Below are 16,761 nucleotides of genomic sequence, written 5' to 3'. Positions count from 1 at the left end.
AAGAGTCTAATAATAAAGAAATGCAATTTTGGAATCCAATTTGTGATTACATGACATGTGCTGGAAAAAAAGTTGATATACTAGTCAGACACACACAAAGACTAATACATGTACACCAGGGGCGCCCATTATGTCGATCACGAGCTACCGGTCGATCGTAGAGGGTGTGTCAGTCGATCGCCAACCAAGCATTAAAAAATAGACCTAAAAATTGGCAATCATCAGCTTTCACCAGGATGTCATTTTCGTCACTTGATTGACATTCACGGCACCTGATGGCCTTGTGAGATGACACCGTCTGCTGCGAGCTCATTATTTAGAATAAATGACCGTTAAAAAGGAGAAAAACACTTTTTTGCGCTGTACCTGCCGTCAAAACTCTAAAGACCGACTGCACAGTTCCTGTCTTCACAATAAAAGCGCTGCTTCATCCTGTTTGTGCTAACAAAATAATAGTCTCAGCAAGCTGGCGTGCACAAGCAAGCAAACTCTGGAGTTTGCCGCCAATGTATTTCTAGTAAAGTGTATAAAAACAAGTATGGGAGCTGGACAAATAAGATGCCAAAACCCAACCATTTTCCTGTGGTATTAAACAGAAAGGAGGACTTTTTGTCTCCTCCATTTGAACATGCAGACGTTATTAGCACTACTGTCTGATTCCAATCAATGCAAGTCATCAGAATCGGGTAAGACACCAACTTATATTCTTGTCTTCATGAAAGAAAGGAATCTATGTGTGTTAAACATGCTTGTAAATATTATTAAACACCTTTAACTTGTTAACAAAAATGTGTTTTTCATAAATAAATCAATAAAAATTATATATATGAACGAGGTAGAACCCCTCGACTTGGTCAGTTGAAAAGTAGTTCACCTGCAGAAAGTGTGGGCAAGATGATGTGAATTATTGGACATGAACATTATAGTAATATCAAAAATAGAATACCTGATGTATCGCTTTTGATCATGTAGTGTTGATGGAGTCTGTAGCAGCTTCTCCAGTAAAAGACTTCGGAGAGACATGATCCGAGACTCAACCTCAGCGTAGACTTTACAGAGCAAAAAGGTAAATACATTTGTTAAGTAGGTTTTACACTATTTTATGTATTAGTCTGAATACCAAAACGAGTGACGATAAGTTTACCTTTTTTAAAAACAGCAACCTCGGTATTCCCAAAAAGGGATTTGGCCTTCTCATAGTCATTTATCACCACATCATAATCACCCTGGAAGTCACAGCAGTTAGTTAACCCATCATGGTACACGGTGACTCATGGTGCTCGAACCGTGTATTGCAGTTCCTCTGACTGGGTGAAAACTAACAAAACTTTAGCAGTCGAAGCTACAGTGGGGGTACAAACAACATGTACCTTCACATGTGGTTAGTAATTACTAACCACATGCACAGCAATGAAATGACTGTAAAGACATTAAAAGCAAAACATAAACAGCAGAGTTTGACGAATGTGGATGGCTGAATTACAGTTTCTTAAAATCAAATATTTTGATGCTTGACCAAGATTTCAAGAGACTAAAATAAAATATATATTTTTGTCTGAGTGCTCTGAGCTCTTATTTTGATGACTGATTCATATCTCACTACACACTACAAAGGGAATCTAAATAAAATGATAAAACACATTACTTCAGTGGAATTGTCAGGTGACTACACAACCATATTATACATGATATGAGTTGCTTCAGTTGTTTCTTAAAGTGCATATTTATCACGGGATGAATACCTTCTGAATATTGCGCTCGATGTTGAGCGGCAGGTTGAAAAGAAACTTGAAACGCTGCAGGACGTTAAGCGCATTGCGTGTGGAGTCAGCCTTGTCTTTCCGTCCCAAGACCTCTTGGAAAAGTGTATCTGCTGTATCACTTGCCCCTACGAAGACGATAAAGGCAAAGATGGAATAAAAGTGGAAAAAGACATAAATATTGTTATTAAAGTGGACTCAAAACAGTCAAACCAGTCGAGTAACAACAACAAAAGAAATTCTGTAAACATGTCAACATGTGTTTTGACATGGTAACGTTTTATGTTTCAGTAATTACTGATGGTTATTTTATTTAAAATCACAATAAATGCAGTAAATGACTTGCTTGCATAATTCAATTAACTTTAAAGAAAGACCCCTATATTTTTTACATAAATGCAATTTATTGTAAGAATCTTATACACTTTATTGAACTTAAATGCATGTCGTATTATTTGCTCTGAACTTGATAATGGTATTATCCAAAGACCCAATTTGGGTATATCATGAAATTAAGCACCACTAAGCACACCACACAGAGTCTTATAACTCATTTTTGGACTGAAACACGTATTGAACAGATCAGTGACCTAGCCATCTTTCAGGCAACCATCCCCAGGATCAGGTGTGGTCAAAATAAATTAGTGGTTAATCTGCATTTATAGGGCTGCGGCAATCGATGATTTTAGAAACTGAGTAATATATGAGTTAATTAGTTAATTAATAGAGTAATCGAATATAACACATTTTAGCGTCAATGAGACTTTTCCTGTTACGACAAACTTGACAATGGAAAGAACGAAACAAACAGTGGAACTATCTTGCAGTGTTTTTGCTCAGCCGTAGACTTTAAACTATTTGCAATTTAATCTTGTTTATTATTTTTTACGAACTTAACTTTGATACGCGAAGCTACGAGAAGTGGTCGGACGTTTTTAAACGTACTCACGGAGGAGTATTCAGCTGGACTTGAAGCAACAACCTCAGCAGCCTACTATTGTAAGACATTGATGGAGAAATGTGAAATAAAATAGGCAGGACATGAGTGTAACGAAGGAAAATGACTACTACTAAGCCTGACTTTTTATGAACAATTCGGTAGGTACATTTTATCTTGTAAATCATATAATTTTGTAAATTACTGCTTTGTATTTCATTTACTTACCTCTTAGTAAAATAACTGATGATTTGTCACTTCACATCTGGTTGTTTCCTTAGTTTGTGTTAATGTCCTGTCAGCGCTCTTATTTTAGTTCCATTTCCTGCATATCTCTGCTTAGTGCTCGTTCCCTCATCTGTCCCTGATTGGCCAACCAGGCTGCTATTTATGCCTACCTCGCCCTCTAGTCGGGGCTCGAGGATTGATTATGTTACAGACATTTTTCTGCATGCATGACTGCTCCTCTCTTGTGTTGAATATAATAAAAGACTCGAACCTGCACGTCGTCCTGCTGTCTCCTGCGTTTTGGGGTGACAACTACAGCAGCTATGCGAGCTCCTGACAATATTTACAGTATATACTAGTATATAGTCATAAATTATTGACTTTTTATCTACATGGTATTAGTCTAGAAATTTACGAAACCACTCTTCATCAGCCTAATTTGTATGTATGTAATGTATGTATTGAACTGTATATCTTTCTTCGGTCACCTCATCATTGTTCTCAAAGGGTGGCGCTGTGTGTTATGCTTGACTTAATAGCGTTATGACATTTGTGTTAAGTGAAGAGACAAGCATGCTGTTTTTGCCTACCAGGAGGGATTAAATGGTAATTGGTAAATACTTGTATAGCACTTTTCGACCTTCAAGGTTATCAAAGCGCTTTGACACTATTTCCACATTCACCCATTCACACACACATGCACACACTGATGGCGAGAGCTGCCATGCAAAGCCCTAACCACGACCCATCAGGAGTAAGGATGAAGTGTCTTGCTCAAGAACAAGACGGACGTGACTTGGACAGCGGAAGCTGGGGATCCAACTAGGAACCCTCAGGTTGCTGGCACGGCCGCTCTACCAACTGAGCCACACTGTCTCCAAAATATATTGCGCACATATTCTTATGTTGTTGGCTAGTTGACATTGAAGTAAGGCCTTAAAGTACATTTTGAAAATGGCAGTTATAACTCCATCCTTTGTAATTTTCCTGAAGGAACTCTTCTGACGGAATAAATAAAGTACTATCGAATCTAATCTAATCTTAGATCACTTCCGCTATCCATAGTTGCCTGGGGTTTGTGTGTGTGATTAAGCAATGTTACCTTAACAAAGGAATGACCTTTTGAACTGCTATAAGTGAATCTTATAGCATTCCAAATTACTGCTAAGCTATTGTGTGAATTAGCACTTATTGTTCACATGAAAGAGCCATTCAAAATATTTGATCGTTTGACCATTGTATGACAGCTGCGTTAGATGGCTGTGCATAATAATAGTGTGTCTTATTTTCAAAACTCTCTGGTGAGCTACTCAGAAAGGTGTGGCGAATAGCTAGCAAGCTGCGGGTTGGAGACCTTTGGTTTAAAATGTTGTGCGATTCAGTGCCTTGCATTTACTTAACTTGTGATGTATCTTTAAATGTTAAGAAAAAATGTACTTACTATAATTTTAATACTACAATAAATAATACTGTATGATCGTGTACGCCAATATATAAAGCCAAACTATGAGGTTTTCTTTACAAATGCATGGTTATATTTACAATTCAAACTTCCAAATACTTTTGAGCCCCTGTAAATGGACATGCTGGCTGTATGAGTGGCTGCGAGATGTACATACAATTGCTGTTATTATGAAACATTTTGAAGTAAAGCAAAGAGTCTACGCTTTATTTGATGGTTTAAATTCAAAACTATAGTTGGTTGTGTTAAAATAAAAATAACTGATACTGTTTGGACTGAACTGTATAGAGGCCACTCAAGTTCTTCCGTCCAAAGGCAAAACCTAGTAACTCACTTCTAGCTGATTTTGAGAAAACAAAGGAAAACCAATCTATCTTGATGCTGTCATACAAAGATCTACAAAGTCATCAAACGTATAGATGTTTTCTTGAGCTTTCATTTTCTTGCCGATTGAGCCATGGATTGAATCTGCTCTCATGAACGTGTGCCCTTTCTCCAGATATTTTATTACAATCTCGGGTGGGCCCCATTCTGCGTTTGCACATTGGGCAAGAGCCGTGTACAGCGTCCCGTTTTTATTTTGACCTCCACAGTTATCTGCCCAAAAAAGTATGCAAGGGGAAGAATCAAGAACAATACATTTAATGAAGGTGCTTGCAACGTCCTGGGCCATCTTCCAAATATCCCCTCGTGCCATAATATCACATAATCAGGTTGACCGTCGGCCCCCATTCCTGCAAATGTCTCATTAAAGACAATAAGGCGACTGACAAAGAAGCTCCGATTGGTCCCTTGAGATACTAAGTTTTTCTGTTGTATCTACGCGGTTATGTGGTAGTAGCTAGGTCCTGCCATGCGCGTAACAGCTTACTTACGGAACAAATTACAATATTGCATACACTAATGTAAAACATATCAACTAGGAACTCCAAAATTATTATCAGCTCAGTTTTGACCAAAATTGAGTTACTGGGTTTGGCCTTTGAACGGGAGAGTTAGGGTTGAAGCTTTCCTATTAGGACCCAAGACTATGATTAACTCATTTTGACGAAAAGTCTGCAATTGAAGAGGATTTGGCATCGTGACTTCACTGTTTTCCATACTGCAGTAAATGTATGTACACCGGAAATACGCAAGCCAATTGTGTGCCCAGGAACTGTAATTGTGGTATACCATAATTTTAAATAAAAAGATGCTTACTGTTGAGGATAACTTCCAGGCGTTGGGTCATTGATCCCTGTACTCTTTCAGTGCCATCTGACTCCTGCCTCTGGTGGATTGCTAGAACAAATTATAATAATGTATATGTTTTAGTAACTGAAGTTATCTACCAAGTACAACATAAATGGAACAAAAACAAGAACATTTGCATATTTGTTTCAGGAATCAAAGATTAAACAATAAATACACATAATCAGATTGTGGATGTAGATTGAATTGCAAGGTCTGGACCCATCCTTTAAGAATTTACCATGCAACAGGCCTTTCCCTTGTACTTATCGTACCAGATAATTCCATCCATCCATTTTCTACCGCTTATTCCCTTTCGGGGTCGCGGGGGGCGCTGGCGCCTATCTCAGCTACAATCGGGCGGAAGAAAAAATATAGTAATAATAACTGTTTTATGGCCTTCAGACATTAATTGCCCTCTAATGTGAATCAACTATCTGAGAAATACCTTTAGGAATGTCGAGCGAAAGGCAAATGCTAAAAAAGACTTGTAAAGGAGGGCGAGGAAAGCATGGAATTCTAATCTGGCTTTAAAATCATTTAGCATGGAATGTTTGTGCAGAAGATGGAATTTGAAGAGGGGGAATGAGAAGATCAAACATAAAAAAAAAGACCAGTGAGAGGTGTGGCCAGCCCAATGAATAAATAAATGGAAGTGCACAAGTGGGCCGTTGGGTGCTGAGAGCTGCACTGTGAGTTTATTGACAAAGAGGAGGTGAGCTGGGCAAGGTTTTGGGACCTTTGACATACTTATGAAGTAATTCAAATACTGTATGCAGCAACGAGACATTTCAGGAATTAGGTTAAGACAAATAAACATGAGAGAAAAAATTACCCACTCATTTCTCTTCACTCAATTCTCTGTTATCTCTTGCTCCTCATTTGTTCTATTACAAACACAGCTATTACTGTTAAGAGATATTGGAGACCGCATAAGGGAGAGCTCTGTAAATAAATAATAAAGCCTACTCTGACGGACATAAATTTCAATGCAGGGATTAAAATATTCCAGAAATCTACTGTTCAAACATGCCATTTTCAATCATTATCATTGGCCCTTTCATGCAACTCTCACTACTACGACGATACTGCTCTGGCTACTACTGCCGACCAGCAAAATATCACAACACTAGTGACTGTAAAAGAAAGCATAACTTTTAAATGCAGTATTCATTAGAGATGACTTCTTCTTGCTACTTGACATTTTGAAGAATTCCGTGCGTTCCTTCTATTACAGCATGAGCATGCCGCTGAGCACAAATCATGGTCCTTAAAGACATGGCTGGACAGCTTTGAAGTTTGATAAATCAACACCGACATAGTATGTCAGACCCTTCAGTATTTTTTATATGTTGTCATTGCACAATTCATCCATCCATTTTCAACCACTTGTCCCTCTCTGGGTCATGGGGGAGGGGAACCCACACAGTCACGGGGAGAAGAAGCACACTCCACACAGAAAGATCTGCCCAAGATCGAACCCAGGACCCTAGTATTGTGAGGCACACGCACTAAACCCTGTTATACCGTGCTGTCACAATACATACACGTTTTCAAATTTATGAATAATCGTGTTATTAATCGTGATTTTAATACCAATCAAAATAATAGTGATGATTATTTTTGCCATATTTGTCCAGTCTGAACCAAACCAAAAGTTTTGTACTGATAAATCAGATGACAAACACATGTACAGTTCCACTCCTAACATGCAGACAATGTGTTGCCAAAAGTACCAAGGCACATGACTTACTGAAATAATTCATCAAGTGAGCTAGATAGTGCATCACACCATGACTGATCATTAGCATACTAATAAATCTAAACTCACAGTTTTGAATGAGTTTGGTGAGGAAAAACTTAACTGGTTTGAACATAGAAGAGTAAATGCAGTTACAGCTGCAAGAGCAGACCAACTTTTATCTTTCTGAACACTAAAAAAACCCAACAAAACACACAAAGAAAGCCTGCTTCAGACTCCACCTTTGCCCCGTTGCCAGCTGTGTGTTCACTTTGTGTCACATAAAGGGCAGATAATGTCACATCTAACCCAAACATCAGACCCGGCTTCGGATAGTCTGCCAGGAATTGAGGAGCAGCAGCAACTCCTGCTTCACTTCCTGAACCCATTGAAGACAAAAATGAATACAAATAAAAATACAGTGCCCCTGGATTCTAAAGCTGGAGATGTTTTGACTCCTGTTAGGCTGGGGGCTCGGGAAATTGGCCCTGGGAATCTGGCATTTTTGAACACGGTAGCCGTTCTGCTTCCTGCATCGCTGGGAGACTTCCTTTTGAAACAACAATGAAAAACCTCAAAATTCAATATTTTATTAACAACAAAGCTCGACAGACTGTCAGTCATTAAGCCAGCTGCTCTTTCTCTGGCAAGCTAGACACATCGCAGTTAAATAATAGACCCACTTTTATTATTCAACTAATTACAGTATGAGTACATTTTTTAAATATTCAAGAACAATGACATGGTGTATGCTAGAAACACTATAACTTGTTTTGTTTTTATTAATTTCCAAAAAATACTTATCTCTGCCAGGAAGTTATGTACAGTGGGGCAAACATGTATTTAGTCAGCCACCGATTGTGCAAGTTCTCCCACTTAAAATGATGACAGAGCTCTGTAATTTTCATCATAGGTACACTTCAACTGTGAGAGACAGAACGTGAAAAAAAAAAATCCAGGAATTCACATTGTAGGAATTTCAAATAATTTATTTGTAAGTTATGGTGGAAAATAAGTATTTGGTCAACCATTCAAAGCTCTAATTGATGGAAGGAGGTTTTGGCTCAAAATCTCATGATACATGGCCCCATTCATTCTTTCTTTAACACGGATCAATCGTCCTGTCCCGTTAGCAGAAAAACAACCCCAAAGCATGATGTTTCCACCCCCATGCTTCACAGTAGGTGTGGTGTTCTTGGGATGCAACTCAGTATTCTTCTTCCTCCAAACATGACGAGTTGAGTTTATACCAAAAAGTTATATTTTGGTTTCATCTGACCACATGACATTCTCACAATCCTCTGCTGTAACATCCATGTATTCATTTTGGTATAAACTCAACTCGTCGTGTTTGGAGGAAGAAGAATACTGAGTTGCATCCCAATAACACCACACCTACTGTGAAGCATGGGGGTGGAAACATCATGCATTGGGGCTGTTTTTCTGCTAAGGGGACAGGACGATTGATCCGTGTTAAAGAAAGAATGAATGGGGCCATGTATCCTGAGATATTGAGCCAAAACCTCCTTCCATCAGTGAGAGCTTTTAATGGTTGACTTATTTTCCACCATAATTTACAAATAAATTCTTTAAAATTCCTACATTGTGAATTCCTGGATTTTTTTTTCACGTTCTGTCTCTCACAGTTGAAGTGTACCTATGATGAAAATTGCAGACCTGTGTCATCATTTAAGGTGGGAGAACTTGCACAATCGGTGGCTGACTAAATACTTTTTTGCCCCACTGTATTTGCCAGGGTTTGACTGTAATAGACATAACTAAAAAAAAATACGCATTGATTTTGATTAAATGTTCACAGAATATCAAATTGTATAAGGAACAAGTGATTACATCCTGGGTTGATCCAGATCATTTCTACTTTGTTATCTTAAGTTTACGTTACGAGCCTGAATTTCTCTGTGTTCATACTAGCTACCATACCTCTACCCACAAACACAAAGAGAGTGGATGGTGACCAGAGGGTTCACTACGTTTATTTCCGTTCCTCTATTGAAGAAACGCGCTCAGCTGTTGAGACTGGTGCTAAGAGTGAACCCTCTTGCTTGTTAGTGACATCAACTAAACAAACTTGCACAGACATGTCATTTTCAATTATCTTTCAGTTAATTAAGAGCAGGGGACTCAAACATGCGGCCCGCGGGCCAACCGCAGCCCGCGAGACGTTATTATGCGGCCCGCGCTTTGATATGACAATTTAATGTTGGTGCGGCCCGCGAGTTTAATATGAACGGCGCTTGATAGGTCATGCTTGCCAACGTCCCCAATTTTCTCTCGACGCCCCTGTCCATTTTCACCGATCAACATTATTCAGGGAGTGCCATAATGGCACTGCCTTTAGCACCCCCTACATCCTGAACTGACAGCGTGCATACCCAGTTGTATGTTGCATCTGACCATGTGAGACGCACGTGTGTTATTGTAAGATATATTTGATCAACAGCTACACACGTCACACTAAGGGTGGCCGTAAAAAAACTTTTAACACTGTTACAAATATGTGCCAGACTGTGAACCCACACCAAACAAGAATGACAAACACATTTCGGGAGAACATCCGCATCGTAACACAACATAAACACACCAGACAATTACCCAGAATCACATGCAGACCTAACTCTTCTGGGCTACAATATACACACCCCTGCTACCACCAACACCCCACCCTCCACCCTCCCTACTTGCGTCGGTTGAGGTTTTGTATATTGTAGCCCTGCAAGGTTTTCTGGGTATTTGTTCTCTTGTGTTTAAGTTGTGTTAGGGTGGGGAAATTCTCCCAAAAAGGGTTTTTCATTCTTGTTTTGTGTGGGTTCACAGTGCGGCGCATATTTGTAACAGTGTTAAAGTCGTTTATACGGCACCCACAGTGTGACCTGTATGGCTGTTGAACAAGTACATCTTGCAGCCACTGACGTTGTTCTGCACAAGTCTCACACAACGTGATACAGAGCCGGCACATTGGTTGTGTGATATAAAAGCGTGCGCGATGATATGTAGTGGAGCAGTAGTCTTCTTTTGAGGGTGCGAGGACCCCTGGATGTACTTGAAGGTATGCCAAGGGACAAGTGAGATTTATTAAAAACTTTCGAAAAAACAGCAGCAATTCATAAACACTTTATACATATGTTAATTGAATAATACTTCAATGAAGTATGGATGTAAGTTCATAAACTGTGGAAAAATAATACAACAATCCAACATTCAGTGTTGACAGCTAGACTTTTTGTGGACATGTTCCATAAATATTGATGTTAAAGATTTTTTTTTTTGTGAAGAAATGTTTAGAATTAAGTTCATGAATCCAAATGGATCTCTATTACAATCCCCAAAGAGGGCACTTTAAGTTGATGATTACTTCTATGTGTAGAAATCTTTATTTATAATTGAATCACTTGTTTCTTTTTCAACAAGTTTTTTTGTTATTTTTATATCTTTTTTTCGAAATAGTTCAAGAAAGACCACTACAAATGAGCAATATTTTGCACTGTTATACAATTTAATAAATCAGACACTGATGACATAGTGCTGTATTTTACTTATTTATCTCTTTTTTTAACCAAAAATGCTTTGCTCTGATTAGGGGGTACTTGAATTAAAAAAACAAAAAAACGTTGACAGGGGGTACATCACTGAAAAAAGGTTGAGAACCACTGTTGTAGAGGATGTTAAAGGCAGTGCAGTCACGGCAGCCCTTAATAATGTCGGCCGGTGAAAATTGGGAAAAATTCGGGAGAATGGTTGCACCGGTAGATTGTCGGGAGGTGCACTGAAATTCAGGAGTCTTCTGGAAAAATCGTGAGGATTGGCAAGTATGTTGCTAGGGCGGGAAAGCCATTCATAGAAGGTGAAATTATTAAAAAGTGCATGTTAGATTTTTTAAGAAATCTTTTCTTGCGGCCTAGCCTTACCCAGTTTCTGCATCCAGTGGCCCCCAGGTAAATTGAGTTTGAGACCCCTGATTAAGAGGATATGTATGCACTGAAGGCTGTTTGTCTCTGTTATCTCACAGCACATCTCAAATAGTTAAGAGCAACTTTTAACAGGGATTTTTTTTCAGGAAATGTCAGTTATCGGATAAAGAACTAGTGATAAGATTTTGGATTATTTTGTATTCTTTACTTTAGAGAGATAGGGCCTGGCAGAGGTCAGCGCTTCCTGAGGGCTTTTTTAGTTCCACTTGTGATACTACAGTGCTGAAAAAGACTTGATTAGGATAAATTGAAAACTTTGTTGTAAAATTATATAGTCTTCTTTACTGACTGGACCACACCAGAAAGGAGACAATGTCTTTTTTTGAATGTTAATAGGAAATTGACGAATGAAATTTACTGTATTGTACTGAAATAGCCACTTATGCACACATCTTGCATCCATACTATTTTGTCAAGTCTAAAATCTTACATTACCTAAAGCATTTTTTCCTAAGGACTGAAAAGACTCAATAATTGCCTCTGTATATTTTCCTTTTAGGCAGTAGGCACACAGTACTAAAGGCATGCTCAGTCTGAATGTAGGAATGACTGTGTATTGTTCCCATTGGTCAAATTGGGCCGGTTATCAGCTTTGTCAATCCTAATACACTGGTTTGCATTGTGTTGCACTGCTCTGTTTATTTGGATCCAGCCACGAACAATGAAAACATTGCATTTCTCCCAAACAGGTCACAAATATACGGAAAGCCATATTAATAATGACAATGGTGGAAGAAAGTGTACATATAAATAGTACTAAGGAAGTAAGTGATTGGCTACAGGGGAAGAAGACAGTAAACAATAAAAACGCATGAATGACATGAACAAGTACCTTCATGTACCAAATTGGCAGCAGTTGGGGCAACCTTGAAATGCAAGTCCATCTGAAGGCCAACTTTGGTGAGGCGGAGATTTTCTTTCTTAACTAAATGTAAGTAATAACACTGGAGTTGGTTGTACTATAAACAGGACACGCAGTCGTGTAAGTCTCTTTAACACAATGCTTAAACTGATCAAAATACGTAAATAATAAATGTTATTATGAATGTCCCTGTCACTACATATATACTAATAGCGTGTATATAAAACCTTAATAGGGGTGTTTGGATGCTTTTTAAGGGTGTTATAGGCAGAATAAAGCGGCTCCCATAGGCTCCATTGTAAGCTGAATTTTGATCGCATTTATTCTATATTTACAATGCATTAAAAAAATCCATCCATCGTCATGTCGCTCATAATGATTGTGAACAATAAACAAAATTACAAAAAAATGTAGTACCACTTTAAGAGTGTATAGATTCCTTCCATCCCATTTCAATATTTCTTCATGATAGCTTATCATCTATCCTTTTCAAAATACGCCAAAATATACACTGATGCAAGTAAAAAAACAGAAGTCGAATGAGACTCTTGCCCTCCACCTAAAACCTGTAAGTGCCTCGAGGTCACATGATTGCAACCCAGCAATTGAGCTGAAAGTGGGTGAGGACTCATACACATACACACGTCAAATATTTCAATGCAGAAAAGGGTTAATTGATGGGTCAAAAGCATGTACTTGCCCATTTGGAACTACACATCAAAATGTTTGAATAATTCTCACCTGCCAGAGCGTCCTGTGCCTCAAAGAAAGTACTGAGTCCTCCTTTTACATATGCCAGACTCCCCTCATTCTTCTTGGTGGCCTGCTTTTTCAGATTGCTGGCAGCAATCCTCAACTGCTCAAAACTAAGAACAACAGAAAAGTATAACTGTTCGTATCTTTCATCGTTCATCAATAAAAGAATAAATAAAAAAAAAACATCAATTTTTAATGTATACCGTATGTCCTTGAATTGCCGCCGGGGCGCTAGATAATTTAAAACCTCTTCTCACTCCTGCGCTTACCAAAGGCATGGGGTAAAAGTAAGCATGCGCTAATTATTTTAAAACCCCTTCTCACTCCGGCACTTACCAAAGGTATGCAGTAAAAAATTGAGTTTGATTTAAGCTTGGACCTTAAATTCTACTGAATAGCTCTTAATCTTCTTCACTTTATGCGATTTCAAATTACCGGTATTGAAATCAGCCTTTTCCATTTTGAAAATGATGACAGGGGAAGTGTCACTTCTGACGTCACGAGTTTGACCAGGCGGTAATACTAAGCATGCGCTAATTATTTTGGGAGGCGAGTTTGACCCGGCGGTAATTCAAGGCAGGCGCATACTATATGCCCTGCGGCATTTCAAGGAAATACGCTATGTTTAATACAGATAATATTTAGATATGTTAAAAGATTTAAAAAACTATGTTAACCTGTAAAATGTTAAACTAAGTGTGTGTATATTGTATATTCCATCCATCCATCTTCTTCCACTTCTCCGAGGTCGGGTCACGGGGCCAGCAGCCTAAACAGGGAAGCCCAGAATTCCCTCTCCCCAGAAGCTTTGCCCAGCTCTTCCCGAGAAATCCCGAGGCGTTCCCAGGCCAGCCAGGAGACATAGTCTTCCCAACTTGTCCTGGTTCTTCTCCGTGGCCTCTTACCGGTCGGACGTGCCCGAACACCTCGGGTGGCATCCTGACCAGATGTCCGAACCACCTCATCTGGCTCCTCTAGATATGGAGGAGCAGCGGCTTTACATTGAGCATGGCACCCTATCTCTAAGGGAGAGCCCCACTCATTTCGGCCGCTTGTACCTGTGATCTTGTCATTTCTGTCATAACCAAAAGCTCATGACTGTAGGTGAGGATGGGAACGTAGTTCGAACGGTAAATTGAAAGCTTTGCAATCCCGCTCAGCTCCTTCTTCACCACAACGGATCGATACAGTGTCCGCATTACTGAAGACGCTGCACCGATCCGCCTGTCGATCTCACAATCCACTCTTCCCTCACTTGTGAACAAGACTCCGAGGTACTTGAACTCCTCCATTTGGGGCAGGGTCGCCGCCCCAACCTGGAGATGGCACTACATGAACCATGGACCTGGACTTGGAGGTGCTGATTCTCATCCCAGTCGCTTCACACTCGGCTGCGAACCGATCCAGTGAGAGCTGAAGATCCTGGCCAGATGACGCCATCAGGACCACATCATCTGCAAAAAGCAGAGACCTAATCCTGCAGCCACCAAACCGGATCCCCTAAACGCCCTGACGGCGCCTAGAAATTCTGTCCATAAAAGTTATGAACAGAATCGGTGACAAAGGGCCACCTTGATGGAGTCCAACCATTACTTGAAACGTGTCCGACTTACTGCCGGCAATGCGGACTAATGTCCGATACTGATCGTACAGGGAGCGGACCGCCACAATCAGACAGTCCGATACCCCATACTCTTTGACTACTCCCCGCAGGATTTCCCGAAGGACACGTTTGAATGCCTTCTCCAAGTCCACAAAGCACATTTAGACTGGTTGGGCAAACTCCCATGCACCCTCAAGGACCCTGCCGAGAGTATAGAGCTGGTGCACAGTTCCACGACCAGGACGAAAACCACACTGTTCCTCCTGAATCCGAGGTTCAACTATTCGGCGTAGCCTCCTCTCCAGTACACCTGAATAGACCTTACCAGGAAGGCTGAGGAGTGTGACCCCACGATAGCTGGAACACACCCTTCTGTTCCCCTTCTTAAAGAGAGGAACCACCACCCCGGTCAGCCAATCCAGAGATATCTCCCCCGATGTCCACGCGATGTTGTATTTGTATAATAATACAGGTGAAATAATTGAAAACGTGTTTTATATTCTAGTTTCTTCAAAATATCCAACCTTTGCTCTGATTACTGCTTTGCACACTCCTGGCATTCTCTCGATGAGCTTCAAGAGGTAGTCATCTGGAATGGTTTTCACTTCAAAGTGTACAAAAGTGTACAAAGCAGTAATCAGACCAAAGAGTGGCTTTTTTGATGAAATATGTATATGTATATATATATATATATATATATATATATATATATATATATATATATATTTACATACATACAAACCCCGTTTCCATATGAGTTGAGAAATTATGTATATATATATATATATATATATATATATATATATATATATATATATATTTACATACATACAAACCCCGTTTCCATATGAGTTGGGAAATTGTGTTGGATGTAAATATAAACGGAATACAATGATTTGCAAATCATTTTCAACCCATATTCAGTTGAATATGCTACAAAGACAACATATTTGATGTTCAATCTGATAAACATTTTTTTTTTTTTTTGCAAATAATCATTAACTTTAGAATTTGAAGCCAGCAACACGTGACAAAGAAGTTGGGAAAGGTGGCAATGAATACTGATAAAGTTGAGGAATGCTCATCAAACACTTATCTGGAACATCCCACAGGTGTGCAGGTTAATTGGGAACAGGTGGGTGCCATGATTGTGTATAAAAATGGCTTCCCAGAAAATGCTCAGTTTTTCACAAGAAAGGATGGGGTGAGGTACACCCCTTCGTCCACAACTGCGTGAGCAAATAGACAAACAGTTTAAGGACAACGTTTCTCAAAGTGCAATTGCAAGAAATTTAGGGATCCCACCATCTATGGTCCATAATATCATCAAAAGGTTCAGAGAATCTGGAGATATCACTCCACGTAAGCGGCATGGCCGGAAACCAAATTTGAATGACCGTGACCTTCGATCGCTCAGACGGCACTGTATCAAAAACCGTCATCAATCTCTAAAGGATTTCACCACATGGGCTCAGTAACACTTCAGAAAACCATTGTCACTAAATACAGTTTGTGGCTACATCTGTAAGTGCAAGTTAAAGCTCTACTATGCAAAGCGAAAGCCATTCATCAACAACATCCAGAAACGCCGCCGGCTTCTCTGGGCCCGAGATCATCTAAGATGGACTGATGCAAAGTGGAAACGTGTTCTGTGGTCTGACGAGTCCACATTTCAAATGGTTTTCTGAAATATTCGACATCGTGTCATCCGAACCAAAGGGGAAGCGAACCATCCTGACTGTTATCGACGCAAAGTTCAAAAGCCAGCATCTGTGATGGTATGGGGGTGCATTATAGTGCCCAAGGCATGGGTAACTTACACATCTGTAAAGGCACCATTAATGCTGGAAGGTACATACAGGTTTTGGAACAACATATGCTGCCATCTAAGCGCCGTCTTTTTCATGGACGCCCCTACTTATTTCAGCAAGACAATGCCAAGCCACATTCAGCACATGTTACAACAGGGTGGCTTTATAAAAAAACAGCGCGGGTAATTTCCTGGCCCGCCTGCAGTCCAGACCTGTCTCCCATCGAAAATGTGTGGTGCATTATGAAGCGTAAAATACGACTGCGGAGACCCCGGACTGTTGAACGTCTGAAGCTCTACATAAAACAAGAATGGGAAAGAATTCCACTTTCAAAGCTTAAACAATTAGTTTCCTCGTTCCCAAACTTTTATTGAGTGTTGTT

At 39.7% G+C, this 16,761-nt stretch overlaps 1 protein-coding gene across 1 annotated transcript in view; it reads right to left on the bottom strand.

The window, feature by feature from the left end:
* exoc2 (exocyst complex component 2) overlaps nucleotides 1-16,761 on the bottom strand; it is a 108,634-nt gene that overhangs the window by 44,295 nt on the left and 47,578 nt on the right. Inside the window, exons 6-10 of the mRNA XM_061883751.1 lie at nucleotides 12,951-13,075; nucleotides 5,588-5,668; nucleotides 1,743-1,888; nucleotides 1,145-1,226; nucleotides 947-1,049 (exon numbers count right to left, since the gene is read on the bottom strand). Coding sequence (XP_061739735.1) covers nucleotides 947-1,049; nucleotides 1,145-1,226; nucleotides 1,743-1,888; nucleotides 5,588-5,668; nucleotides 12,951-13,075 — 537 coding nt within the window. The remainder of the gene's footprint in view (nucleotides 1-946; nucleotides 1,050-1,144; nucleotides 1,227-1,742; nucleotides 1,889-5,587; nucleotides 5,669-12,950; nucleotides 13,076-16,761) is intronic.

Source organism: Nerophis ophidion, linkage group LG22 (assembly GCF_033978795.1).
Source record: "Nerophis ophidion isolate RoL-2023_Sa linkage group LG22, RoL_Noph_v1.0, whole genome shotgun sequence".
In the NCBI taxonomy this organism is placed as follows: domain Eukaryota; kingdom Metazoa; phylum Chordata; class Actinopteri; order Syngnathiformes; family Syngnathidae; genus Nerophis; species Nerophis ophidion.
Note: the sequence above shows the minus strand (reverse complement) of the source record. Positions and strands in the feature narration are given on the sequence as shown.